The sequence below is a fragment of the Chaetura pelagica genome, unplaced genomic scaffold (assembly GCF_000747805.2).
Source record: "Chaetura pelagica isolate M959 unplaced genomic scaffold, ChaPel_1.0 scaffold429, whole genome shotgun sequence".
Classification (NCBI taxonomy): domain Eukaryota; kingdom Metazoa; phylum Chordata; class Aves; order Apodiformes; family Apodidae; genus Chaetura; species Chaetura pelagica.
This window is the reverse complement of record NW_009954542.1, coordinates 377,884-400,805: the sequence shown is the minus strand read 5'-3', so window position 1 is coordinate 400,805 and position 22,922 is coordinate 377,884. Positions and strand designations below refer to the sequence as shown.

The 22,922-nt window shown below is 41.7% G+C and overlaps 1 protein-coding gene across 1 annotated transcript in view; it reads right to left on the bottom strand.

The window, feature by feature from the left end:
* The window catches only part of NTF3 (neurotrophin 3), a 55,835-nt gene extending 35,275 nt beyond the window's left edge, over nt 1-20,560 (bottom strand). Inside the window, exon 1 of the mRNA XM_010004924.1 lies at nt 20,440-20,560. Coding sequence (XP_010003226.1) covers nt 20,440-20,457 — 18 coding nt within the window. The 5' untranslated portion in view covers nt 20,458-20,560. The remainder of the gene's footprint in view (nt 1-20,439) is intronic.
* Between the last annotated feature and the right edge of the window lie 2,362 nt (nt 20,561-22,922).

Sequence of the window (22,922 nt, the reverse complement as noted above, 5' to 3'; positions counted from 1 at the left end):
CCTGCTGTGTCTTTTTCTCCTTTTGCATTAAAGAAAAAACTCTGCCTGATCCCATTTCCTACTAATCCCTCCCAGCAATTTTTAATTTGCCAGTTTATTTTAACCAAATCCACTAGGGATGTGAAATTCTCGGAAATCCTAAATTACTACAAATTTCATGATAATTGGTGGAAGAAGACACTCAGGTTAGTGATTGTCATAAAGAGTAAAGCTCAGTAGCTTTTAGGCTGTGCATTAGCATAGGCAGCGCTCTCAAATGGCTAAAGCACACGCTAACTCTTGCCAAGCTACTAGTCAGAGAACATGACAAAGAGATAAAACACTGTGTAGGTGCTTAAAGGACAGGGAGGTGAGAGCAGGAGTGTAGGAGGAAGCGGAGGTATTGCAGAATTAAGGCAAATGAAGATCAGTGAAAGAGTCGAGGCACAGGACGCAAGTTCCTGAGAAACCAGGCTCCATTCATGCAACTGCCAACAAACTTATTTTGGTTTTGTTACTTGTGATGTAATTTATGTTAAACTCAAAACCAGACACTCTTACACCAGAATCATATTATGTGCACATGGATGTTCTGGTAAATGCATAGCTTGCTCTAAATTCACACTTCAGGATTTGCCATGAAGCATTTTAATATTCTTTTATGATTATTTGCCAAGTGGTTGTGGGGTTGTTTGGTGGTGTGTTGGTTTTTTTTACATGAACAAGAACTTTGACTCTGTGGCAATGGGATGTTGCCAAGCTCAAATTTGAATAAAAGTTAACACAGTTTTGATCATGGATAAACTACTCGTGATTCTGCAGTGAAGGCAACATTACACTAAATTTGTGTGAATGATTACATCTAGGAAAGAACATAGCATGGTTCTAAAAGCCTTTCAAGCAATGGGAAGAGAAGTAAACAAAACAGTTAAAACATCATCTGATGAAGTTCTACATGTATTCTGTTTTGTAAGCTGTTGAATAACACCAAGATCAAGTATTCAGAATAAAAATTTAAATACAACGTAATTCCGGACAGCAGGAAATACCAAGCCTGTGCTCCTGAGAGGTGTCTTTCACTATAAATGGCTGGAATAATTTTACAAAAGTTGTTTCTTTGTGTTTATCAGGGTGACATAATCTAAATTTTGCAGCTGGCTTTCTTAATTACAAATTCCTCTTCTCTGATATATATTGTAGTAGGATACTGAGTTTGAAAGCAAGCATCTTTCCCTTCTAGATTAGGTGTCTGCATTCAAAAAATTTTTCACCTGCTTGCATTCTTAGATGAAATATGAAATTAAGGGCACAGATGAAATGTGGAAACGGCTATGAAGCAAACAAAGCTGGGAGTACCAGTAAGAACTGTGTCTGCTAAAAAAAAATATCACAATCACCCTTATAAATGCAGTCGTTAAGCTCTTTAAAATTTGGTTTTGCCAAGAAATAAAGGAAGTTGTAACTGAGTTAAAGAAAGGCTTATAATTGGGAACACCCATTCAGTTGGAAAGGAGCTGTGAAAGAGGTTTTTTTTAAATTCATTTGTAGAACTGTTCTTTCAGGATTTCTGGTATGAATTGCAATATTGCAGCAGTGTTCTATTAATATGAACCATTAATCTCATTACAATGTTCACAGCCTCTCCCTTCAAAACAACAACAAAATCATTAAAATAACTTTACTGGCAACTGTTTCAGTCTTAACTGAAAGCAACTTTAAAGGGTCAAAAATGGCAGACATCAGCTTTGATGTTTCCCTTCACTTTATGTTGAAATGGCATCAGTGATTCCAGAGACAGTTAAATCTCTCAGAATGAAGCTGATTTACTTGAACAAAACCCTAATGGAGGGACAGGGGAACTGATTATAGCAGTGCCAAAAATGAGCAAAAGACTAATTTAGACCAGCCATTGCTGTTTTCAATACCAGATTGTCTCCACGTGTTCTAAATATGGTGACATAACACAGTGATGATATGGCTGATGCCAGTATCGTCTGTAGCATTCTTCGATGCAAGAGCAACAAGAGGGGGGAATTTTGCATCCCCCCTACTTACTGCCCCCCATCACCAGACAATAACACAGATAAAATTCATAGGAGAAGAATTTATGAGTCTGACTTTGAGAAACTAATTGACTCACCTCCAAAACTAGACTACAGGTAATATCTGCAGGGAAACCACCCTCCTGCATGGCAATGATATGGTGTAATTATGTGTGTTTCTTTCAAATGAAAATGGTGGATTAATACTGACTGAAAACTACACACTAAGGCTTAAGGCTTGGTAGCCAAGTGCAGTCAGCCATACTAGAAATTGAATTGGCTGAAAAATTGTCATTGTGCTCATGTAAAACATGCAATTCATGTTTTTCATCAGATATTCAAGATTTGGTAATATTTTTCTCATTTTCACCTTTAATCTTTACATTCTAACAGTAAATATTTCACTACGTGTGATTTGCATCAAATGAGATACTTCCTTTATCAAACTCGAGACATTTTGTTTCCCTAAACTCAACAATGGATGATCAACAATTCTCTGTATCAATATTTGATTGTAGCAATTTTACTCACAGACGTGGTTATTCATTTTGGGCACTGACCTCTGAAGGATAATGTCCAACAACTGGTATAGTAACATCCCTCAGAACAAAATGCTGTGGTGAATCATGACTGGAGGATTATGTGTTGCATTACTGAAGATGCAGTTTGGAAGTCCCACACAGGCATCTTTTTTTTGTACCTCTAAACAGTTCTAAAAATCCTGGGTTTAACCATTAAAAGCTAATTTTGATTTCCGTCTTTCTGAGAAAGGAATGCAGAGATGCCTTTTCCTTTGATTCCTCTTTCTGTCTGAGTGCCTTCTAACCATCATCAAGGCACAATATACTGTAGCAGGAGGAAAAATGAAAAAAAGAAGAATATATGTATAATATCAAGAGCAGAAAGAAGATGATGCATGACAACACAGAGATGCCAAAGGTCTTCAACTAGGCTTTCCTTTCTTGAAGTGAAAGAGAAGAGATTCAAACAAGAATTTGTCTCCTCACCAAGATAAGGAGCACTATTGAAAAAAACACGAGATACAAGAATAATGTCTATTTTCTCCTTACTTCTAGAGGCCCTAGATTGGCTTAATACCATGGCACTAAAAGGAGACGATCAAGGCGGTTACAATCATGTGATAAAGAATGAACAAAATTTTGAAATGTATGAGCATCATATTAAAAAGAAAAAAGGGGACGGGGGTGGGGGGGGGGTGGGGGGCCACAACAAAACCTTTACACAATGTATTTCAGACTCAAAGAAGCAATTTAAGGGGAGCTTGTGGACCCTGCCAGCTCAGATGGTGATTGGACACAAAGGTGTCAAACTGAGGGAAAAAAAAAATTTACAAATGCTTGATATATGTTTAGGTGGGAAAAACATAACAAATCAAACAACATTTTAAAAATTGCTTAGTTTGGAGGAAATGCAAGAGAAGGCCACAGCTGACTTGGTCAGCAAGCCATAAACCTGTAGGAACACACAGCTATGGGAGAAAATTGAGGAATACAAGCAAAAATTGATAAAAGGCAATAAGAGTCAACCTGTGAAAGAAGCATAAAAGATTGCATTATGTATGGAAAAAAGTACCAGCTTATGCAGCTTTTGAAAATAATTATTTTGTAAATAAAAAGCAAAATTGTTCTACAAAAAATGGTAAAACAGAACCAAGGGTATTTACCCTCTTGGCTTTATTCCAAGGATGCCTCTAAGACATTCAGTATTATTATATTTTCAAGAGAGGTAGGTACATACAAGTGGAAAATGTGAGACAGAGGTGCAATCTGTTCAGCTGTTTATCCCAAAGGAGTGCAGCAAGATTGAAATACAAACAATAAAATCTTTGAAAAATTGAATCCACAAGACCAAATGATTGTGATTTCCTAGAACTTTCATCCAAGGTTAACACTGATTGCTTAGTTGTGTATTCTGGGGGAAAATACTTCTTTGGTGATCTCTATTAACATTCTCATTAGTATGGAGAAGGTCTATTATTTGCTCACATGTCCTTCAGTGGAAAGTTTAATGCAAGAATACCTGCTTATGTAATCATTAAAACCAAATGTATTGTGAATTGTCATAACTGTAATGTAAAAAAACCAACCAACCAACCAAAAAAAACCAAAACCAACCCCAAAACAACACAAAAAAAAAACCAAATAGAAAATCTACTTAATTACTTAGCATGTTTAATCTTGTTCTAGATATAGGCAGAGCACAAACAAATATATATACTTGTACATGTCTATATATGTATAATACATATATATGTATTATATATACACATGTGATTTCCAATATCTAAAGCAGAAATGTCAGTGGTTCAGAAACCACTGAGAGACTGAACAGAATATGATGGATTTTAGGCTTCCCATTTCCCACTCCAAGAAGATTTACGGGTGCTATATTTCCATTTGAAATGGTTATAAGAACAAGGTCCAAATTACACATAAATAAATTCTAAATAGCATAATATTAAAGGATAATTACACAGCTAATGGACGTAACTGGAGTCCAGACTGCAGTGTTAAGTGTAGTGTAGGAAAGACTGCGGCAGAGAATTTCCTGTGATATAAGAGATTAAACTTCAAATTGATTTAGTTTGTGTTTCTGTGCATAAGTCTGTAGTTTTCAAGATAGCTGAACAATTAGATGACAAAAAAAAACCAAACTGAAAAAGTGGCTTATCCAATGTAAGTTCTCTTTAGCATAATTTAGCCCTTGTTGAAACTAGGTTTTGGTGTTGATAACTGACAAAGATGGGCCAGTGCTGAACAAACTTGACACCTGGCCCTTTTCATACAAGTATTTCAGTCTTTCCAGATGGCAGAGTTTACTTCTGTTCCCATCTGTTCCTTTTCAGTAGGAAAAAGGAAGCAAAAAAATGCAACCGCTAAAACATTTTGTAGCTTTTAGGAGGATCTTTGGGATTCTTTTTAAGTTCTTTATTCTGGACCATGTTTCTGTGGAAGACTGATGATGGCACCTAAGATTATATGCCCAAGATCAAAAGGTAATATGCCAGTTTTGTTTTTTCAGATTTTGCTTGAGGTAATTCATCTGGATGAAACTCATGGAGAGAAAACCAGAAAATGCCAGAGTCATCATATCAGCACATACTTGCAAAAAGTGTAAACAAAACAAGCAAGCAAATGAACAAGGGCAGTATCAGACTTGTGATTAGATAATGTTTGATACCATCTAGCAGTGCACAGAGGAGAGCAGAATTTCAGATTAAATTTTGCTAGTACGGGTTTGGGAAACTGCATCTACATTAAGAAAACTTTTTGTGCAGAAAAAACCACTCTCGTTTCCCTGGGTATTTGCAATAATCTTTCTGTTGAGTTCTCAGGTCTTGACTCCAGTCTAAATTTTCACTGCCTCAAGATGAACTTACTCCCTGGGGGTCCATTAAGCTTCTTCCTTGTAAGTGGGGTCAGAATTAGGCCTCTTTTAAGCTAGTTATGTCCAGAGCTAGCAACTGAGTATTCAAGATGGGAAAAGACAAGAAAAAAACCCACCAAAATTAAATCCAACAGTGGAAATCTGCCAGGTAACCAGGAAAGAATTTTGGATGCTACTTTATAGTCTGCAAATTTCCATGTGTTACTAAAAAATACCAGTTAATCTGGAGAAAATTCAGAAATAAATTGGAATAAACAACTCTTTAGGGATATTTATGAATAAAAATTAAAACAATCAAATATATGGACCTTGCTGAAGGAAAGCTGTGGCACCCATGTGTTCCACAGCACGTTTGAATATCTCAAATAGCAAGATGCTGTCCCTATCTTTTTCTTACCAATTGTTTGGTGCTATTACTCTAGACAACCAAGAAGATTTGTAACTCCAAACCTTTCTCTTGAAAAAGAGCTGTTCTATAAGAAGAGATTATTTATTAAAATTATTTTCAACAATTTTCAACCATTTATTTTCACTGCTTCCTCAAAGAATATTATCACAAAAAATGACCATTATAAGTTAACTAAGAAACAAATGAGGTTGAAAATGATTGTCTCTTCTAAAAATACCCATTGACAACCATCCTACTGCCACCCAGGGCTGTATGGTTGCTAACAACTTTTACATCGAAAAACACTCAATACAGCAGTAATGAGTGGCACTCAAGCTGGATCAGGGATGGTATGAGGATTTAAAGTGGATTGATGGAAGCCTAGTCACTTGATTGATTAGACATGACTGAGCTTTGAAGAACACACAGTCTGACTGGCCTGCATCTTAGGACCACAGACCATCTTAGGAGATACTGGACTGTACTAGGAGATGCATTTTTGTTGGTTTTAAATCTCCAGTTCTCAGGAATTCCACTTGACATCCCAAGCCCTGTGGATTTCAGAGTCCCCTGTGAGAGGACAGTGTCATGATCTAGGTTGCTCCAGGTCAACAGGTTTCACTGGCTTTGTCCTTGTAGCTACAAGAATTGGTTTCCTGGTCTGTGGATAGCTGGTGTTTCTAGAAGCCCACAGATGGGCCAAAAAGGAGGCAGGGTTCTGAGCAAGGGTGAAGCCTGCCACATTTTTAAACTTGGTGTCCAGGGGGACTTAGTTGAGATTTAGTAGAAAAGTAGGGGAATGGTTTGTTTCTGAGGAACTGGTAAATTATATCAAATAAATGGCTTTGCTATAATGTTTCCAATCAATTATATCTAACATCTAATATAGGCATATTATCTTCCCCTCTCTGATTTTTATGATTCAATGTACTAAAATGCTTTGGATGTGCATCCATGGTTTTCAAAAAGGCAACACCAAGACGTACATTCAACGTTTAGTCTCACTAATTTTGGTAGGATTGCCTGGGTGCAACTGAGGCCAGAATTTGACCTGCAAGCAGGTGGATTTACACATTTGTTCAGTTGGGGACTCCTGCTTCTGTGTAAATCAATGCAGAAATGCATTGAGTTCAATGGAGCTGCTAGTGCTAAACCCACTCAGGAAAGGTATAATCTGAATCAGAGACACATAGAAAGATTAAGTTTAAACAAATGAACTCACCAAAACTAATCAGATTTGGTTAATGGTGACTCAAAGGAGGGCAGAACTGAAAAGTCACCAGCTTTTATTTCAAAGCAGTGAGGCAAATGAGAAAAAGCTACAAGAAAAAAGCAAAGTGAATAAGAAGATTTTGTAGTAAATACAGAAAAAATGAAAACATTCAGAATATTTCACTGGAGTTTATAAAACATATATGTTTCCTCAAAATGCAAGTTTTTCCAAGTTCCCTTGTGACACCAGTCACTCTATATCACCTAGAACACAGTCCCTCCAGGGCTGACTTTCAGGTGCCACCTGTACTAGTAAATGAATCTGGGCTAGGATATGGTGTCAAGCACTGGGATGCAAGACCTACTTCATATAGGCTGCTTTATGTGCAAGTGCCACACAGAAGAAATGAGGAATGTGTTTGGCAGATTATGGTACTTATCACATACACCCAAGCAGAAAGTGTGACTCTTCTTTAACACACAGTATAGGTATTCATGTTCTTATTTACAAGGATGAAAATATTTACAACAGTTCTAGTCTCTAGGACTTCCAGACCCCCATAGTATTGGATTAATTGTGCTTCCATTATAATAAATGCTAAAACTTCCATTTGTTTCTGAAGTTTTAGCTCTGTTTTTGAAAATCCTTCTTTCTGGGCCTTAGAGCTGTCAGGTTCAAAAATTCAAAAGCCCTCACTGGTACTAATGCCAAGGAGTCTTTAACTATGGCTGCTTTCAATTTTGTGTAAGCCTGAAGAAGCAGTTGGGTAGTCCCTGTGAATAGGAGATAGCAAGTTTTAATAACACGCATTGCTCATCAGATGAAAAATTCTTTTTCTTATTTTCCCTGTAAAAAAGTTTATTTTGTTCAAAGTCTTGAGGGATCTCACTTCTTCCAGTCTAAGTCAGCTGTTTTCCCCATGTTACAGAAGAAATAGGTGTTTGAGAGAGAACTGAAAGTAGAGAGCAAGTGGATGGAGTCCATGGGAGTGAGGAAGAATGAGACAGGAGCACCATCAGGTAGCCTGGTCTGTGAGCAGATCCAGCTTGTGTGAGTGGCAGAGCTGAGGTGGAGAAGGAGTTACTCAGCATGCCAGTGTGGTGAGAAGGTGCCTGACACCCTAACAGGAAACTGGGTACAGAGTTGTGGAACAATTCCAAGGGCAACAAGTTGGTCAACACAACAAAGGACAATTATGTGACAGTCTCTCATGGCCTAAAAGGAGGGCAAAGACCAAAGAGTGCTAGGAAGACCATAAAGAGGGGGAAAAATAAACTGGATGACAAGTCTATGAGGCCAGATGGGATTCACCCAAGGGTACTGAGAGAGCTAGCAAAAGAGATTGCCAAGCCTCTCTCTATCATCCACCAACAGTCCTGGATAACAGGGGATGTCCCAGATAACTGGAGGCTTGACAATGTGATGCTTATCTACAAGAAGGGCCTGAAGAAGGATTCTAGGAACTACAGGCCTGTCAGCCTGACCTCAGTAGCAGGGAAAGTCATGGAGAGGCTCATCTTGAGTGCACTCCCATGGCACGTGCAGGGCAGCCATGGGATCAGGCCCAGCCAGCAGGGGTGCAGGAAAGGCAGGTCCTGCTTGACCAACCTGATCTCCTTCTATGAGCAGGTGACCCACCTGGTGGATGAGGGAAGAGCTGTGGACATTGTCTATGTGGATTTTGGAAAGGCTTTTGACAACATCTCTCTCAGCATTCTCCTATAGAAGCTGGCGGCTCATGGCACAGACAGGGGCACTCCCTGCTGGGTGAAAAACTGCCTGGCTGGCTGAGCCCAGAGAGCTGTGGTGAGCAGGGTTGGATCCAGCTGGTGGCTGGCCACCCGTGTGTCCCCCAGGGCTCAGTGTTGGGTCCAGTCTTGTTCAGTATCTTTACTAATGACCTAGATGAGGGGATGGAGTGCTGCCTAAGGAAGTTTGCAGATGACACTCAGCTGGGAGGAAGTGTCAATTTGCTTGAGGGTAGAAAGAGAGACCTGGATAGACTGGATTGATGGGCCAAGGCCAATTGTTTGAGGTTCAACAAGGCCAAGTGCCAGGTCCTGCACTCTGGTCACAACAACCCGATGCAAAGCTACAGGCCTGGGGAGGAGTGGTTGGAAAGCTCCATGGTAGAGAAGGACCTGGGGGTGCTGGTGGACAGCCAGCTTAACATGAGCCAGCAGGATGCCCAGGTGGCCTGGAAGGCCAATGGCATCCTGGTTTGTATCAGGAATAGTGTGGCCAGCAGGAGTAGAGAAGTGATCCTGCCCCTGTGCTCAGCACTGGTGAGGCCTCATGTCGGGTCCTGTGAGCAGTTCTGGGCCCCTCACTGCAAGATGGATATTGAGTTTCTGGAGCAGGTCCAGAGGAGAGCTACCAAGCTGGTGAAAGGTCTGGAGAATAAGCCCTATGAGGAGAGGCTGAGGGAAGGGGGATTGTTATTTTGAAGAAAAGGAGGCTGAGGGGAGACCTCATTGCCCTCTACAACTACCTGAAAGGAGGTTGTAGGGAGGTGGGAGTTGGACTCTTCTCTCAAGTGAATAATGACAGGACCACAGGAAACAGCCTGAAGAAGGGCCAAGGGAGGTTTAGACTGGGTATTAGAAAGAATTTATTTACCAAATGGATGGCTGGACAGTGGAATAGGCTGCCCAGGGAGGTGGTGGAGTCACCATCCCTAGAAGTGTTTAAAAGAAATGTAGATGTGGTGCTTAGGGGCATGATTTAGCCACTGAACAGGTAGACTAGGTTATGTTAGGGAGATTTAGGCTATGGTTGGACTTTGTGATCTTCAAGGTCCCTTCCAACCAGGATGATTTGATGATACTATGATTCTATGTTCTTGCAGAGCAGTCACATATTGACCCCTCCTCTTCCATTCACACACGCATGCATGCATCAGCTCCACACACATGTATATTCAGCTTGTACAAGTTTACTATCTACTCTGCAAAACAAACCTGACCTGAAAATTGGATGCAAGCCATGAACTGGTAAATACTGGTAAATGATGACTATCGAGGCTGGGGTAGTGACCTACCACTCTCTTCCATTCTGTTACTGAGCAATCTGCAAACTTTGAGGGGTAAAGCTGTGGAAGAATCACAGAATCACAGAATGGTTTGGTTTGAGAGGGACCTTTAAGATCATCTAGTTCCAAACCCCTTGCATGGGCAGGGACACCTCCCACTAGAGCAGGTTGCTCAAAGCCCCATCCAACCTGGCCTTAAACACTTCCAGGGATGAGGCAGACACAACTTCCCTGGGCAACTTGTTGTAGTGTCTCACCACCCTCACAGTGAAGTATTTCTTTCTAATGTCTAATCTAATCTTCCCTCTTCCAGTTTTGATCCTTTACCCCTTGTCCTCTCACTACAAGCCCTTGTAAAAAGTCCTTTCTCAGCTTTTCTATCGGCCGCTTTCATGTACTGGAAGGCTGCTATGAGGATCTCTCCAGAGCCTTCTCTTCTCTAGGCTAAAGAGCCCCAACTCTCTCAGCCTTTACAGGAGAGGTGCTCCAACCCTCTGATCATCCTTGTGGCCTTTCTCTGGACTTTTTTTCAGGAGCTCCATGTCCTTCTTATGTTGAGGGTTCCAGAACTGGACAGCACTCATGAGAGCAGAGAGGCAGAATCACTCCCTACAATCTGCTGGCCACACTTCTTTTGAAGCAGTCCAGGACACAGTTGGCTTTCTGAGCTGCAAGCACACATTGCCTGCTCACGTTAAGCTTCATCAACCAACACCCCCAGGTCCTTCTCCTCAAGGCTGTTCTCAATCCATTATCTGCCCAATCCATATTTGTGCTTGGGATTGCCCTGACCCAGGAGAAGGACTTTGCCCTTGGTCTTGTTGAACTTCATGAGGTTGACAGGGACCCACCACTCAAGCCTGTCAAGGTCCCTCTGGATGGCATCCCTTCTCCCCGTGTCAACCACATCACATCAAACAGTTTAATGGTGCACTCAATGCCATTATCCATGATGCTAACAATGTTAAACAGCACCGGTCCCAGTACCTGAGTACTCCTGAGGAATGGGGTCTAGTAGAGAAGGAATGGGTTGCAGATAGATAGAAAGGATCACAGAATCACATAATCCTAGGGGTTGGAAGGGACCTCAAAAGATCATCTAGCCCAACCCGCCTGCCAGAGCAGGGTCACCCAGAGCACATCACACAGGAACATGTCCAGGTGGGTTTGAATGTCTCCAGTGAAGAAGACTCCACAGCCTCTCTGGGCAGCCTGTCCCAGGGCTCTGTCACTCTCACAGGAAAAAGTTCTTCCTGATATTCACATGGAACCTCCTATGTTCCGGTTTGCATCCATTGCCCCTTGTCCTATCACTGGACATCACTGAAAAAAGCCTGGCTCTGTCCTCCTGACACTCACCTTTTACATATTTGTAAATATTGATGAGGTCACCACTCATCAGGATGGAAAGGATAGGAAAAAAAATGTTACATAAGATAGAGAGTGGTTAGAAAAATTAGCAGAAAATAGGAGACTCAGAGGTGAAAAGCCTAAGATAATAGGTCTAGGGCAAATCAATTCAAAGCACCTATATTAAATGTCAGAGAGGAAGTTGGAAATGCCAAAGATTAGCTAACCATGATTTAAACAATAAATTAATGCTAGATTTATTACCTAAAAGTTATTTTTTAGTAGAAGAGAGAAAGAGGAGAGAACTAGAAAGTGCAAAAAGTCAGTATAATTACAGAAAGCAGACAAACAGATTGAAGAGGTCTTCTGTTTTTGGAATGTCACCTTTATTCCTGGATGATCTAGTTCCACAAAGATGTGGACGAAAGTGAGGCAAGTCAGAAAATTTTTTAAAACATCATTAAAAAAACAACCAACAAAACAAAACAAAACAAACACTCAGAAGCAAAAGATGATAGAGAAAAAGAAGTGCAAGCATCAAAAACCAGCAAGAAAACCCCAGTGTTGCAGGAAAACTTTTTTAATGCTACAGAGTTATCTGCATCATCCTTTTGGAAAATCAGTTACGTAAAATAAGACTGTGCAAATTGTTGGAGAAATGACTGAGGGAAATAATTTTGTACTTATGACAGGAGCTGAGAACAATAAACTGAATAAGTGTTTTCTAACTTTTAAATGTACAAATCCAGGAAAGACCCATAGCACATGAAGTGACATGTTCCTCCTAATGACCATAGTTTTGTTACCTAATCCAGCACAGGGTAAAGTTTCTCTTTGTCTAAGATGGTGTCACTGGACTTCAGTTTTGCTGTTAACTTGTAGTTAGGTTTTATGCATATCCCTTTGGTGTTAGGAGTGGGTAGGAAAGTGGGGAATGGTAAAGAGAGGACACCCAGACAAGTTTTCACATTCTTCCAAAGCATTTCTTAAATGTTTCCACATCTTTTCATCTAAGGAACTTTTTCTGTTTACACAGCTGACTATACATTCTCCATTTTATTCCTCCAAACCATAAGTTTTACCATTTTCATTCAGAATTTCTGAAACCAAGCTCATCACCAGTGTCAGCATCTATCAGTACTACTGGTTCACCACAAATACAGCATACTGAGAAAACTGGTTAGACATCTCCGTCAGATTTACAAGGGCTGTATTTGATAGCTAAAAGTCATAACAACTGATCTTGGTTTGAAGTATAAACCAAATACTGTCTGAAGCCTGTCCCTCAAGGGGACAAAAGCTGCTTTTGTCTTGCGAGTGTGCTTGTCCATCTCCAGGCTGAGACAGAAGCTACAGGACAGGATGCTATCTTAGAACTTGTATAACCACAGTCCTGACCAGAAGCAGCTGTTGGATTTAAATTTCACACTCACAGCCTCTGAGTGTAGACAAGCCTCTAGACATTCACGTAGAGTACAAAGTACTTTTTCCTTCTGTAACTCTCCACTTAAATGCCAGTTACCTCTGATGATGTTGGTTTAGATGTCCTGTAAATATGGGTGAATTTTTGTAAGGCATAGCATAGAAAAATATATTTCTGAGTTCACTAGGTTAACATTTGCTCACATGCTAGCTCAGCTAATGTAAGATAAAACATTTCAAATCTATAGCAGGGACAAAACAAAAATAAAAGAGGTGATTCTTCCCCTTTACTCATCTCTTATGAAACCCGACCTGGAGTACTGTGTCCAGTTCTAGAGTTGTGGAAGCCCCATCCCTGGCAGTGTCCAAGACCAGGCTGGATAGGGTTTTAAGCAACCTGATCTAGTGGGAGGTGTCCCAGCCCATGCATGGGGGTTGGAACCTGATGATCTTTAAGGTCCCTTCCAACTCAAACCATTCTACTCTTCTATGAATTTATTGCTTTAATGGTGTGAAAGAGCAATTCAGAAGCACATTTATTGCTGTGGTTCCATTATAGGCAACAAGTGCAACTGAAGCACAGAAAATATTGGAGGAGTGTTGCAAATTTTACTCTGTAGAATGCAATCCTCCAAGAATGTTTTAATAACTTCTGGTACAGGCTTGTAATAGATAAGACAAAGGGCACTCTTTCTATGGAGTCTTTATATTGACAGGGCTAAGGAGGCGGTGGCTCTCTCTGAAGTCCAGGCTGAGTGGCAAGAAGCTGAGCACACTGATTTCCTGGCAGCGCCTGATGCAAATGTAGAATGACCTGCTATGCTTTTCATGTGCACTGAAATGCAACCAACACATCACTTCTCTGAGCTCCAGATGACTGTCAATGAATTTTGTTTCAACATGTGCAGACTCACAGCCTTCCCCAACACGGTTTCCCTTGTTCATATGTATCTTTTTTGCATGTTTCCACGGAAGGAAGTCAAATGCAAACTAAGAAGACAAATGGGGAAAGACTCTTTCCTTGTGCATGAAGAGGTGGAGAGGAGAGAGATGTAGAGAAGATAAAGAGAGGAAGAAGTATATCTAGTTCTGATCTTTCCAACCACTTGCTGCCCTGAAGGAAAGGGTCACCTTGCTTAATTTACTCACGCAGCAAGATGGTTGTACAATTTGAAGGGCAGGAGAGTTTTAACTGAACTGGTTGCTTGTGTGTGTTATTCTTTTAATTCCTTGGGAAGCATAATCTTCCTTGAGGCTTTCTGCAGAGGAGTCCCCTTCCTCTATGGACTTAAGGCTCATTAAACAATCAGGAACATAGTTCCATGTATTCCCTTTAACACTCATTTCACAACCTTGAAACCACTTCATAGCCACCCCTGCCACTTCTTTCTTCACACGCACATCCCATCTGTGCCCTCAGAAAGCAAAGTATCCCCACACCCCCCACCAACAGATGTGAGAACATGGATGGTTGTCTCCCACACAGAAACAGCTGCCATTCACCTCTGTCATCCCTACCCACATGCTGCTTCTTTCCACTTTCCACTCCTACTCGCCACAAGGAGACATACACATGGCCCCACACCAGCAAGCATCTGCAGAGACACCCAGATGTTCCAGCCCTTACAAACACATTTCTCTGGCTGTGTCATGGCTACAAAGGAGTCCAGGCAGGCACAAATACCCCATGTTCTTCGCACTTTAACACAGCTCAGTCACTCATGCTTTGATCCCCTTCCTGCAACAATACAGCATTAATTGTACCCATCAATCCCTTTCTCCTCTCTTGGCTAGTTGGCAGGTTGATGCCATCATTTGATTCTGATTTTCTCCATGATTAGTCAGGGAGGAGGCACAGCAGCAGAAGGACCAGGGTATTACTCTGGGCCCCGCTGGTGGTAGTAGGCTGAGCAGGGTGCAGTCTGTGTTTCCAGCCCACTTGAATCCCAGTGTCCAAGACCACTGGCTACTGTCACTCATCTCCCCCTCATGGGCACTGTCCCCAGCAGCCACAACCTGCCATAGTGGGAAACTCATCACCACTAGAAGAGGAAATGGGTTTTGACTGAATACAACCAACTCCAACAACCACCAGGAAAAATTGTCCAGCCAGAGAGCTTTAACTGTATTCTGCAGTGGGAAACCAGTGCATAAAGTAGGACAGCAGGTTCCCAACACAATCCATGACTGCACACACACTATCTGCCTATTAACTATGTATTTTTTGGCAGGAATTGATCTCTGGAATAAACCACAAAGGGATTCATGCAATTTTATGTGACTGTTGTCATGTAAGGTCTGGACTCAGAGGCTTCAACCTTCAAGTCTAGCAGTACAGTGTGATCAGACTACCTTCTCCCAGTGCAAGTCTGGCAGGATTACTTCTTCTAATCACAATCACAATCACAATCTTCTAATCATTGAGCATAGATCATAGAATGTTTTGGGTTGGAATGGACCTTAAAGATAATCAGTTTTCAGCCCCCCTGCATGGGCAGGGACACCTCCCACTAGACCAGGTTGCTCAGAGCCTCATCCAACCTGGTCTTGGACATTTCCAGGGATGGGGCAGCCACAGCTTCTCTGGGCAAGCTGTTCCAGTGTCTCATCACCCTCACACTGAAGAATACTGTTTTTATTACTTCTAGTTGATACTTTGCAGTACAAAAAAAAAATTATTATTTTTTTTAAATCCATTTTCTTACTGTCAAGGTTTAACAGCATCTGTGGGTGGAAATGGGCACACACATTCTTTTCCAGTGTAGGACCTTGGCAAGCCAGAAAATTTGAATATGTTTGTAGCACAGATTTAAAGAATGGAGGGGAAAGATATTCTTAGTGTTTCTCTCTCACACTCAAGATGTATCCTATGTTTTCAACCTTCAACCAGCTGCACATTACTCCATTATTGTTTCAAGCCATGGAGAAAGCTATTACTTTCTTGTTTCATTTGACAGACATCTGTACTCCTTATGTATATTTCAACACAATGGTTGTTCACCCAACAGCCCTGTTAATTACCTAGTAGCCCTGCTAACCGGTCCTAGAAAAATCACTCTGCCATTTTAAGTCAGCAGTAGTATGCTGAAGCTTTAAGGCATGAAAAGAAGGAGCATTGGTATGCCTCCAAATGAAGCTGCTGTAAATATTTTAGTTAGACATCCTGGGATTTTCTCAGGATTATTCCCTATTCTTTAGCAAAAGCCTGCAAAACCTCAGAAGGAGCAACTGCCTGCTGTGCACATCGTGCAGAAGGCAAGCACATCTAACACATGTTCAGTCCTATTGCTACCCACGCACCAAACCCTTTTCTCAGTTAGTCATATTTCCCTGCCCTCCTTCTCAATGCAAACATTGCTTCTTAGCACTCACGCAACTCACCCCTGTTGTGTGTCTTACATAACTTCTTTCAACACTGAGAGTTGTGCCACAAATGCAGTGGACACGTGATTGTCCCATCAGCCTCTGATAGCCATCTTCCACACATCCCTGACAGCAACCCAGCACCCTTACATGATTTCAGCTTCTTCCTGCAGACTGGCTGGATCATTCTCATCATGGGCCTCCCTCTACGGCTCTGCCAGTCACGTAAGCAAAACATCTGTCCCTGACCTGCACACAAAACCAGCACTTCAAATATCCATGCAGCTATTGTCACTGACTACATGCATTTACCTGTGCCTTCTACTTGCTCACCCCTTGCACTTAGCTCCCAACTTGCTCTCATGCTGCTATGTATGCATATATTTCTCTTTGCACACTTACACAGCCTCCCTTAAACTAAGAGGCAGATAACTACAGATGGCTTAAGCCATCAAAAACTTTTTCCCACTCCTCATCGCTCTTTCCTCCCCCATAAGCTGCTTTCCTTCTCCCAGGCCTCACACTCAGAACTGCAATTGTTACCTGTACTTCTCTCATTTCCTTGGAGCATGCTGTCCATATAAATCTCTCTTATCAGATACAACTTTTCACTTCTTTCACCTTTCCTTCCACAGCCTTTATAAGTATGAACAAACTGTCAGGTACTTTCCTTGCCTGCACACCATCATGTGTTAACCTACACTAAGCTTCTCACCCTTTGTAACATGAACTGTCATTCCCATTCACTTCCACTTCGTGCCCTATAGATCCTAACTCCACTCACCTCCCCACACACTTCACACTTACTTTTTACCTTAGTACAGCCATATGGCTTATACGATCTTCCAGGTAGTTATCTCTCCCATTCTTTCTCCTCCCAGCCCTTTATATCTTCAGTAATTTCTCTGCTAGCACATTTGTTCCATTCCCTCTTGCTGCTTCACTTAGCTAGTACCTACCACAGAGGTATAAGTACATTTGTTACACTTCCCTGAACAGAAAGTCACTCCGTCTTGATTTGTGTATGTGTTCTCTTCCCACCACATCCCTCATTATTCCTTACTTTCCATTGTTTTCCCCAACTACTTCCCTTGTAAGATACTGCCTGTTCTTCCCCTGTATTATCCCAACTGCCCAGTAAGGAGGCATCCTCTGTTTCTGCTGGCCAAGACATTCCTGCACCTTTGCACTACTTTCTCTGTTTTTCTGCAAGCAGTACCAAAGTGAAGTACATAGAATCATAGAATGTTTGAGTTGGAAGGAACCTTAAAGATCATTTAGTTCCAACCCCCCTGCATGGGCAGGGACACCTCCCTCTAGATCAGGTTACTCAGGACCCCACCAAACCTGGCCTTGAACACTTCCAGGGATGGGGCATCCACAACTTACCTGGGCAACCTGTGCCAGTGTCTCACCACCCTCACACTAAAGAATTTCCTTCTAATGTCTAACCTAACTCTCCCCTCTTCCAGTTTTGATTCATTACCTCTTGTCCTCTCACTACAAGCCACTGTAAAAACTCCCTCCCCAGCTTTCTGTAGGCTTTCCTATGCCTCCTGCATTCCTCATTTTTTCCTATTCTCATGCTTCCCAAGATCTGCCACATCTTTATATTCCTGTCACAGTTCACCCTGCCCCCATGATTTCCATTATCTTGAATTTCATCACAACAGTTTCACATGCCTTTTTCCTCAGTTCTGCCCCTTCCTCACAACCATGGAGCACGTCTATAACACTACTCCACAAGCCTTCCAACCTCCTCTGAGATTTCTCTAAGCAGCTACCCCCTCACATACCTTTATGGGTTCCTGTACCCTTTTATCATCATCACACTCTATCCCCATCCTGCTCATTTTTTCCTCTGCATTCCTCTCCTGGGTCTGTGTTTCCATCAACATGCAAGCCTTCCCTTTCATACTCTAACACCTTCCTCACAAATACATCCTCATATCTATTTCTTGACAGAACCAAAGGTGTCTCCTTTAGACGCCCCCTACAAGCATCATGTAGCTGGTTGTTTTCCATACCTTTCTCCAAATAGACAACAGTTCACATTTTTTTTCCTCCTCCAAACATCCTTTGTGCCCTGTGCTTTCACCTTTCTCCCTTGACTCCCACTCCACACTCCCTCCCCCTGGCAGACCCTAGCATCCTTGTATGTCCCTTTCATATCCTCACCCAGCCTCCGGTCTGCACCTTTCCCATCCCTCCCAAGTGTTACTTCCCCTTCTGAGCTCTGAAACTTTTCCTACCCACGAAGATCCTCTTTTTCCACCTGACCCACAGCAGTTTCCCTTTCAAGCTGACCACCTTTGTGTGGCTCACCTGCTCTTATTATCTTAATATATAACACTCAATACATAGCAGTTTATTTTTTGGTGTATACATATATGTATATGCATATACACACACACATGCATATAATATATGTATTTTGGTATGTATAACACTTTCTCTCCAAACTCCTTCTATCTTTCTACATACCATCTAGTTCTTTCCCTGAAAAATAAATAAATAAATAAATAAACCTAAACCTACGTGCATTGTATACCTCAACATATAACAAGCACCCTTCTACACAAAGCACTCTTTTCCTGCCTCTGCCAGTAAATCCACTTCTCCCCATATTTTAGGTCCACCACCTGCAAGCATGTCCAGTTTTCCTCCCCCTGCCACGCTCGCACAGAGAGCTCCTGGTACTGACACGTGTATCTAAGACAAGTCTTTTTACTACAGGCAGCTGGAATCATGCCGAACTCTCTTCCATTCTCTACTGCTTTTGTCTGCCTTGCCACAAAGTAAGTTTTTCTTTGTTTCGTTATTAGCTTTTCCTTTTTCTTACATCTTATTTATAGGTGTTTCTTGCACCACCCCTCCACTTAAAGGCTTGCACGGATCAGGTATTTCTGTGCTTGAGAATGTATCCCCTATTTGCCTGGGTATTTTCCTGAAGGCACAATGTAAAGACAAACTTTACATACCATTTGCACTCCTCATGTAACAAATCACATGAGCCAAAGAGCAAAGAGTGCTTTCTGAAAGGTTGTAAACAATTGATTGGACCATATAGCACGCATCCCTGTCTATTTAAAAAGGAGGAGGAGAAGCAACCCCCCTCTCACACACAGTCATCTCTAAATAACCAGTTTTGCAATACAGGAACCAGAGAATGTGCGCATAGCAGCCCTATTCAATCTAAAATATCCATCTCTCCAGATACTGCATATTTATAGTTTAAGAGATAGGACCAACACAGCTTTCCCGTTTATTTTAATGAAGGATTAAGAACTGATCAGAAAAGTATCTAAACCATTCAAGGACTTTTTCCCCACTTGGCTAACAGCAGTTTGGTGTCTCCATAAGGACTCGCCAGTAACTGACGCTTTAAGCTGCATTTCAGCTGTTTAGATGAGAAACAGCTTTCTATTTTGCTCTCTATATGTGCCTCTGTGTTGATTAGTTGTGTGCAGCATTCCTAGAAGGCACTTCCCAAACGCCGTCAATTGCAGCGTAGGAACAGTTTTCCTGCCATCCTAGCACAAAGTGAGTGTATCTTTTTCACCTAGACACAGATGTGCAGGGAATCCTTTGATCTCCAGTTCCTCCCAGAGAATTTAGTGTTTGGGTTTGAGGAGAGCAAGGATTGATCCAAAGGTCATGAATAGGGTTTCCAGTGTCTGGCGCGCGCGCGCACACACACACACACACACACACACACAAAAGAAAGCTGTAGTTAAGTTAGTTACCTGAGACAGGCAAGGTCTAGAAATAGAGAATTTTTCCTTTGCTTGTCAAGGGCTCTAACTTTCCCTGAGGGCAAGCAGGCTACGTATGCTGAGGCTGGTTCTTGTAATCAACGCTCAAGATTTGCAACCCCTTTTGTTATAATCTGAAGTTGCTGGTTTCCCTCTTCAAATAAAACTCAGAGTCTCCTTTGCTTTTGCCTCCTAAATCAGATTCCTTTAGCACCTCATATTTCTCCTCCACTGCTTCTTTGCCAGGGAGCTGAACAACAGCGTGCAGAGCAGGAGGAGAGAGGAACCTCAGGACTAAAGCAAGCTATAGGGCAAGTAGGGGTGGGGGAAGGAGGAGGCACAATGGGAAAGGCAACAACATTTGGGACAGATCTACTGCTTACAAGACCCCCCTCCTCCCCATTATACTTCTTTAAAGGACCCCTCTCCCCCCTCCTTCCCTCCCCGCCCTCTTAGGACCCTATTAGAAAACGTCAAATTTCCCTTACCGTGGTAGGAGTAACCATGGCATCCGTGTAAATGTTTCCAGAAAAGTCGACATGAAGAGAAAGGTGGATGTAAATATGTTCATTCAAAGTCCCAAAGTTGGTCTGCTTGGGTTGTGCAGAGTTGCTCTATGGGAGAGGAGCCTTAAACTCTGAGTCCCGTGAACATAATCTGCTCGATTATAACAAACCAGCTCAGCCAGATGGCTCTGTGCTCTGCAGATTAACCCCTTTATTGCCACGCTCTGCTCTCCCTACCTACCATTTATAACCTCGCCTCGTTGGGGAATTTCAGAGAATAAGGCATTTTTTTGAAAATCACCAAACTGTCACAAAGTATTGTTTTCCCCACGTGATCTAAAAAAACCAACATGTACCTATTTGTTTTATTTTTTATCAAATTGACAGGTTTATTCCTCTTCCTGGCATTTTTTTTTTTTTTCATATTTTTAAGACCAGTATTAGGACCAGGGAACATTTTAGATAATTATTTTGTTAAATCATAACTGTCTCTTCCGGACCGCGATTCTCAGAAGACAAGTATTTTATTGCAGGAATGTCTCTGTGTTTGCACCCTAATGGTCCATCCACTCCCCCCCACGCCCCTCTCCCCACCCCCACTGTCTCTGTCTCCCACACACACACTCACACACATGCACACGCACACCCTTTGGTCAAACTGCCAGCATGTGTTGCTATTCTTACCCATATTCAGAAGTCATTATAGGACATGTAAAACAGGTGAAATAGAGACAGAACTAGAATGCCATAAGCCCCTTCTTTGGCTCTTCTTTTATATATATATATATTTAATTACTTGAAAATTTTAAACATATTTATTTCCTCAGCCAGTATTTCTGTCAACCGAGCAACCCGCCCGATACAAAACTAAGTGTTGGGAGAAATGCCCACCATTAAGAACAGACCTTAGGATGGATTTGTGTTCAGATATTCCCCATGTTTCGATTTGCAGATTAGTCCATTAAGAAAAGGATGGTAAGTGCCAAAAACATGGTAAGTTCATCAGCAACCAGCAGCGACTGGTTTCCAAACTTTTTATTTAGAGTGATCGCTCACAGAGATGGCTGATAAATTTAGCTGCATGCCTCTAAGTCTCCCTCTAAATTTACATGCTTAAGTCATCCTTCTTTTCTATTTGATTCCAGCATAATTGAGCATGTCATAACCACAAGGACATGGTCATGTAAGACACAATGCTTCAAATCTTAAGAGTCACCACATTATTTCCTTAAAGCATACTTCCTTTAGTAACTCATGAAGTTTTTGTCTTTTGTTATCTAACCAAGGAATTTTTCCTCTTTCCCCTCCCTGTGAAAGGATGGCTAGTCCTCCCGTGCTGTGAAAGCACGACCCTATCTTCTTTGAGACATTTTAATCTACCTAGACAGTTGTCACAGTTTTATTGAAGTATTTTCCGCTGTGGACTGAAACACGGCTGGTGTCGTTTGTTGGGGTTGCCCTTTCAACCATAAAATAATCCTGCTCAGGGAACTTTGAACTCTACAAATTGTATGTCTCATAAATTACACCTGAGTGGCTTATTCCCTCGAACTGCTCGGATGCAAGAGTCATCTTCCACTCTTGCCTCCTAAGAATTTTCTACTAAAACTTACTGCTTTGCCAATCAGAAAAAAACACATTGAAACCTTGAATAACTCTAAGTCTTTGTCTTCCCCATTTCTCTGAATGCAGTTTCCTTTCTTTTTTAGAGCTTTTTCAGCTAAGAGGAGGCAATCCTGTCCTCCACAGCCCCAGCACTGCAGTCAGACCTGAGAAATGCTTAAAATGTGGTTCAGCTATTAATCTCCTGAAGTAGAAAACAGTGCTACGGACAGCAAATTTTCTTGTGGGTGGTGAATGCTTTCTCAGAGGTAGGCAAAGGGTTAAGCATCTGAATACAGCACTAGCCCGGGAACTTTGCATTTGCAGCTAGCCCAGCAGAAGAAGGAAAACCAGAAGGCTGTGTCGCTAAGAGTAAGTGTCCCAAGCAGAGGAGCTGCCTACCAGGGAAGAGAGGCAAGCCTGCCAGGGCTAGGCAGTTTGCACAAGATGAGGGGTTTTGCCCTGTACTTGTGTCTAGCTCTATGGGCAATCAGACGCCTTGTAATTTGAGATGTGACACCTTAATCTTGCCAAATATGTGTGCACTGTAAAAAGCATTGTAGACTGGGTGTGTGAGCTATATAAAATGGAGACATGTTTGGTCCTTGCAGCTTTCCAACCTCTCTTGTAAGACATTTCTGTTGTTCTGAAGCTGGTTTTTTCTAGGTATTTTTATATCTTCATCTGCTATTCTGGGTTTGGTGGTGTTGTGGTGTTTTTTTTAAATGCTAATCCTCAGAAGAAGTGGATTTTTTTTTAAGGTTTATACAAGTTACTGAAATCATAAAAAATGACAGCTCCCTAATGATCATCTTATTTTACATGTAGCCCTTGGATCTGAGGTTCTGACATGGCAAAAAAAA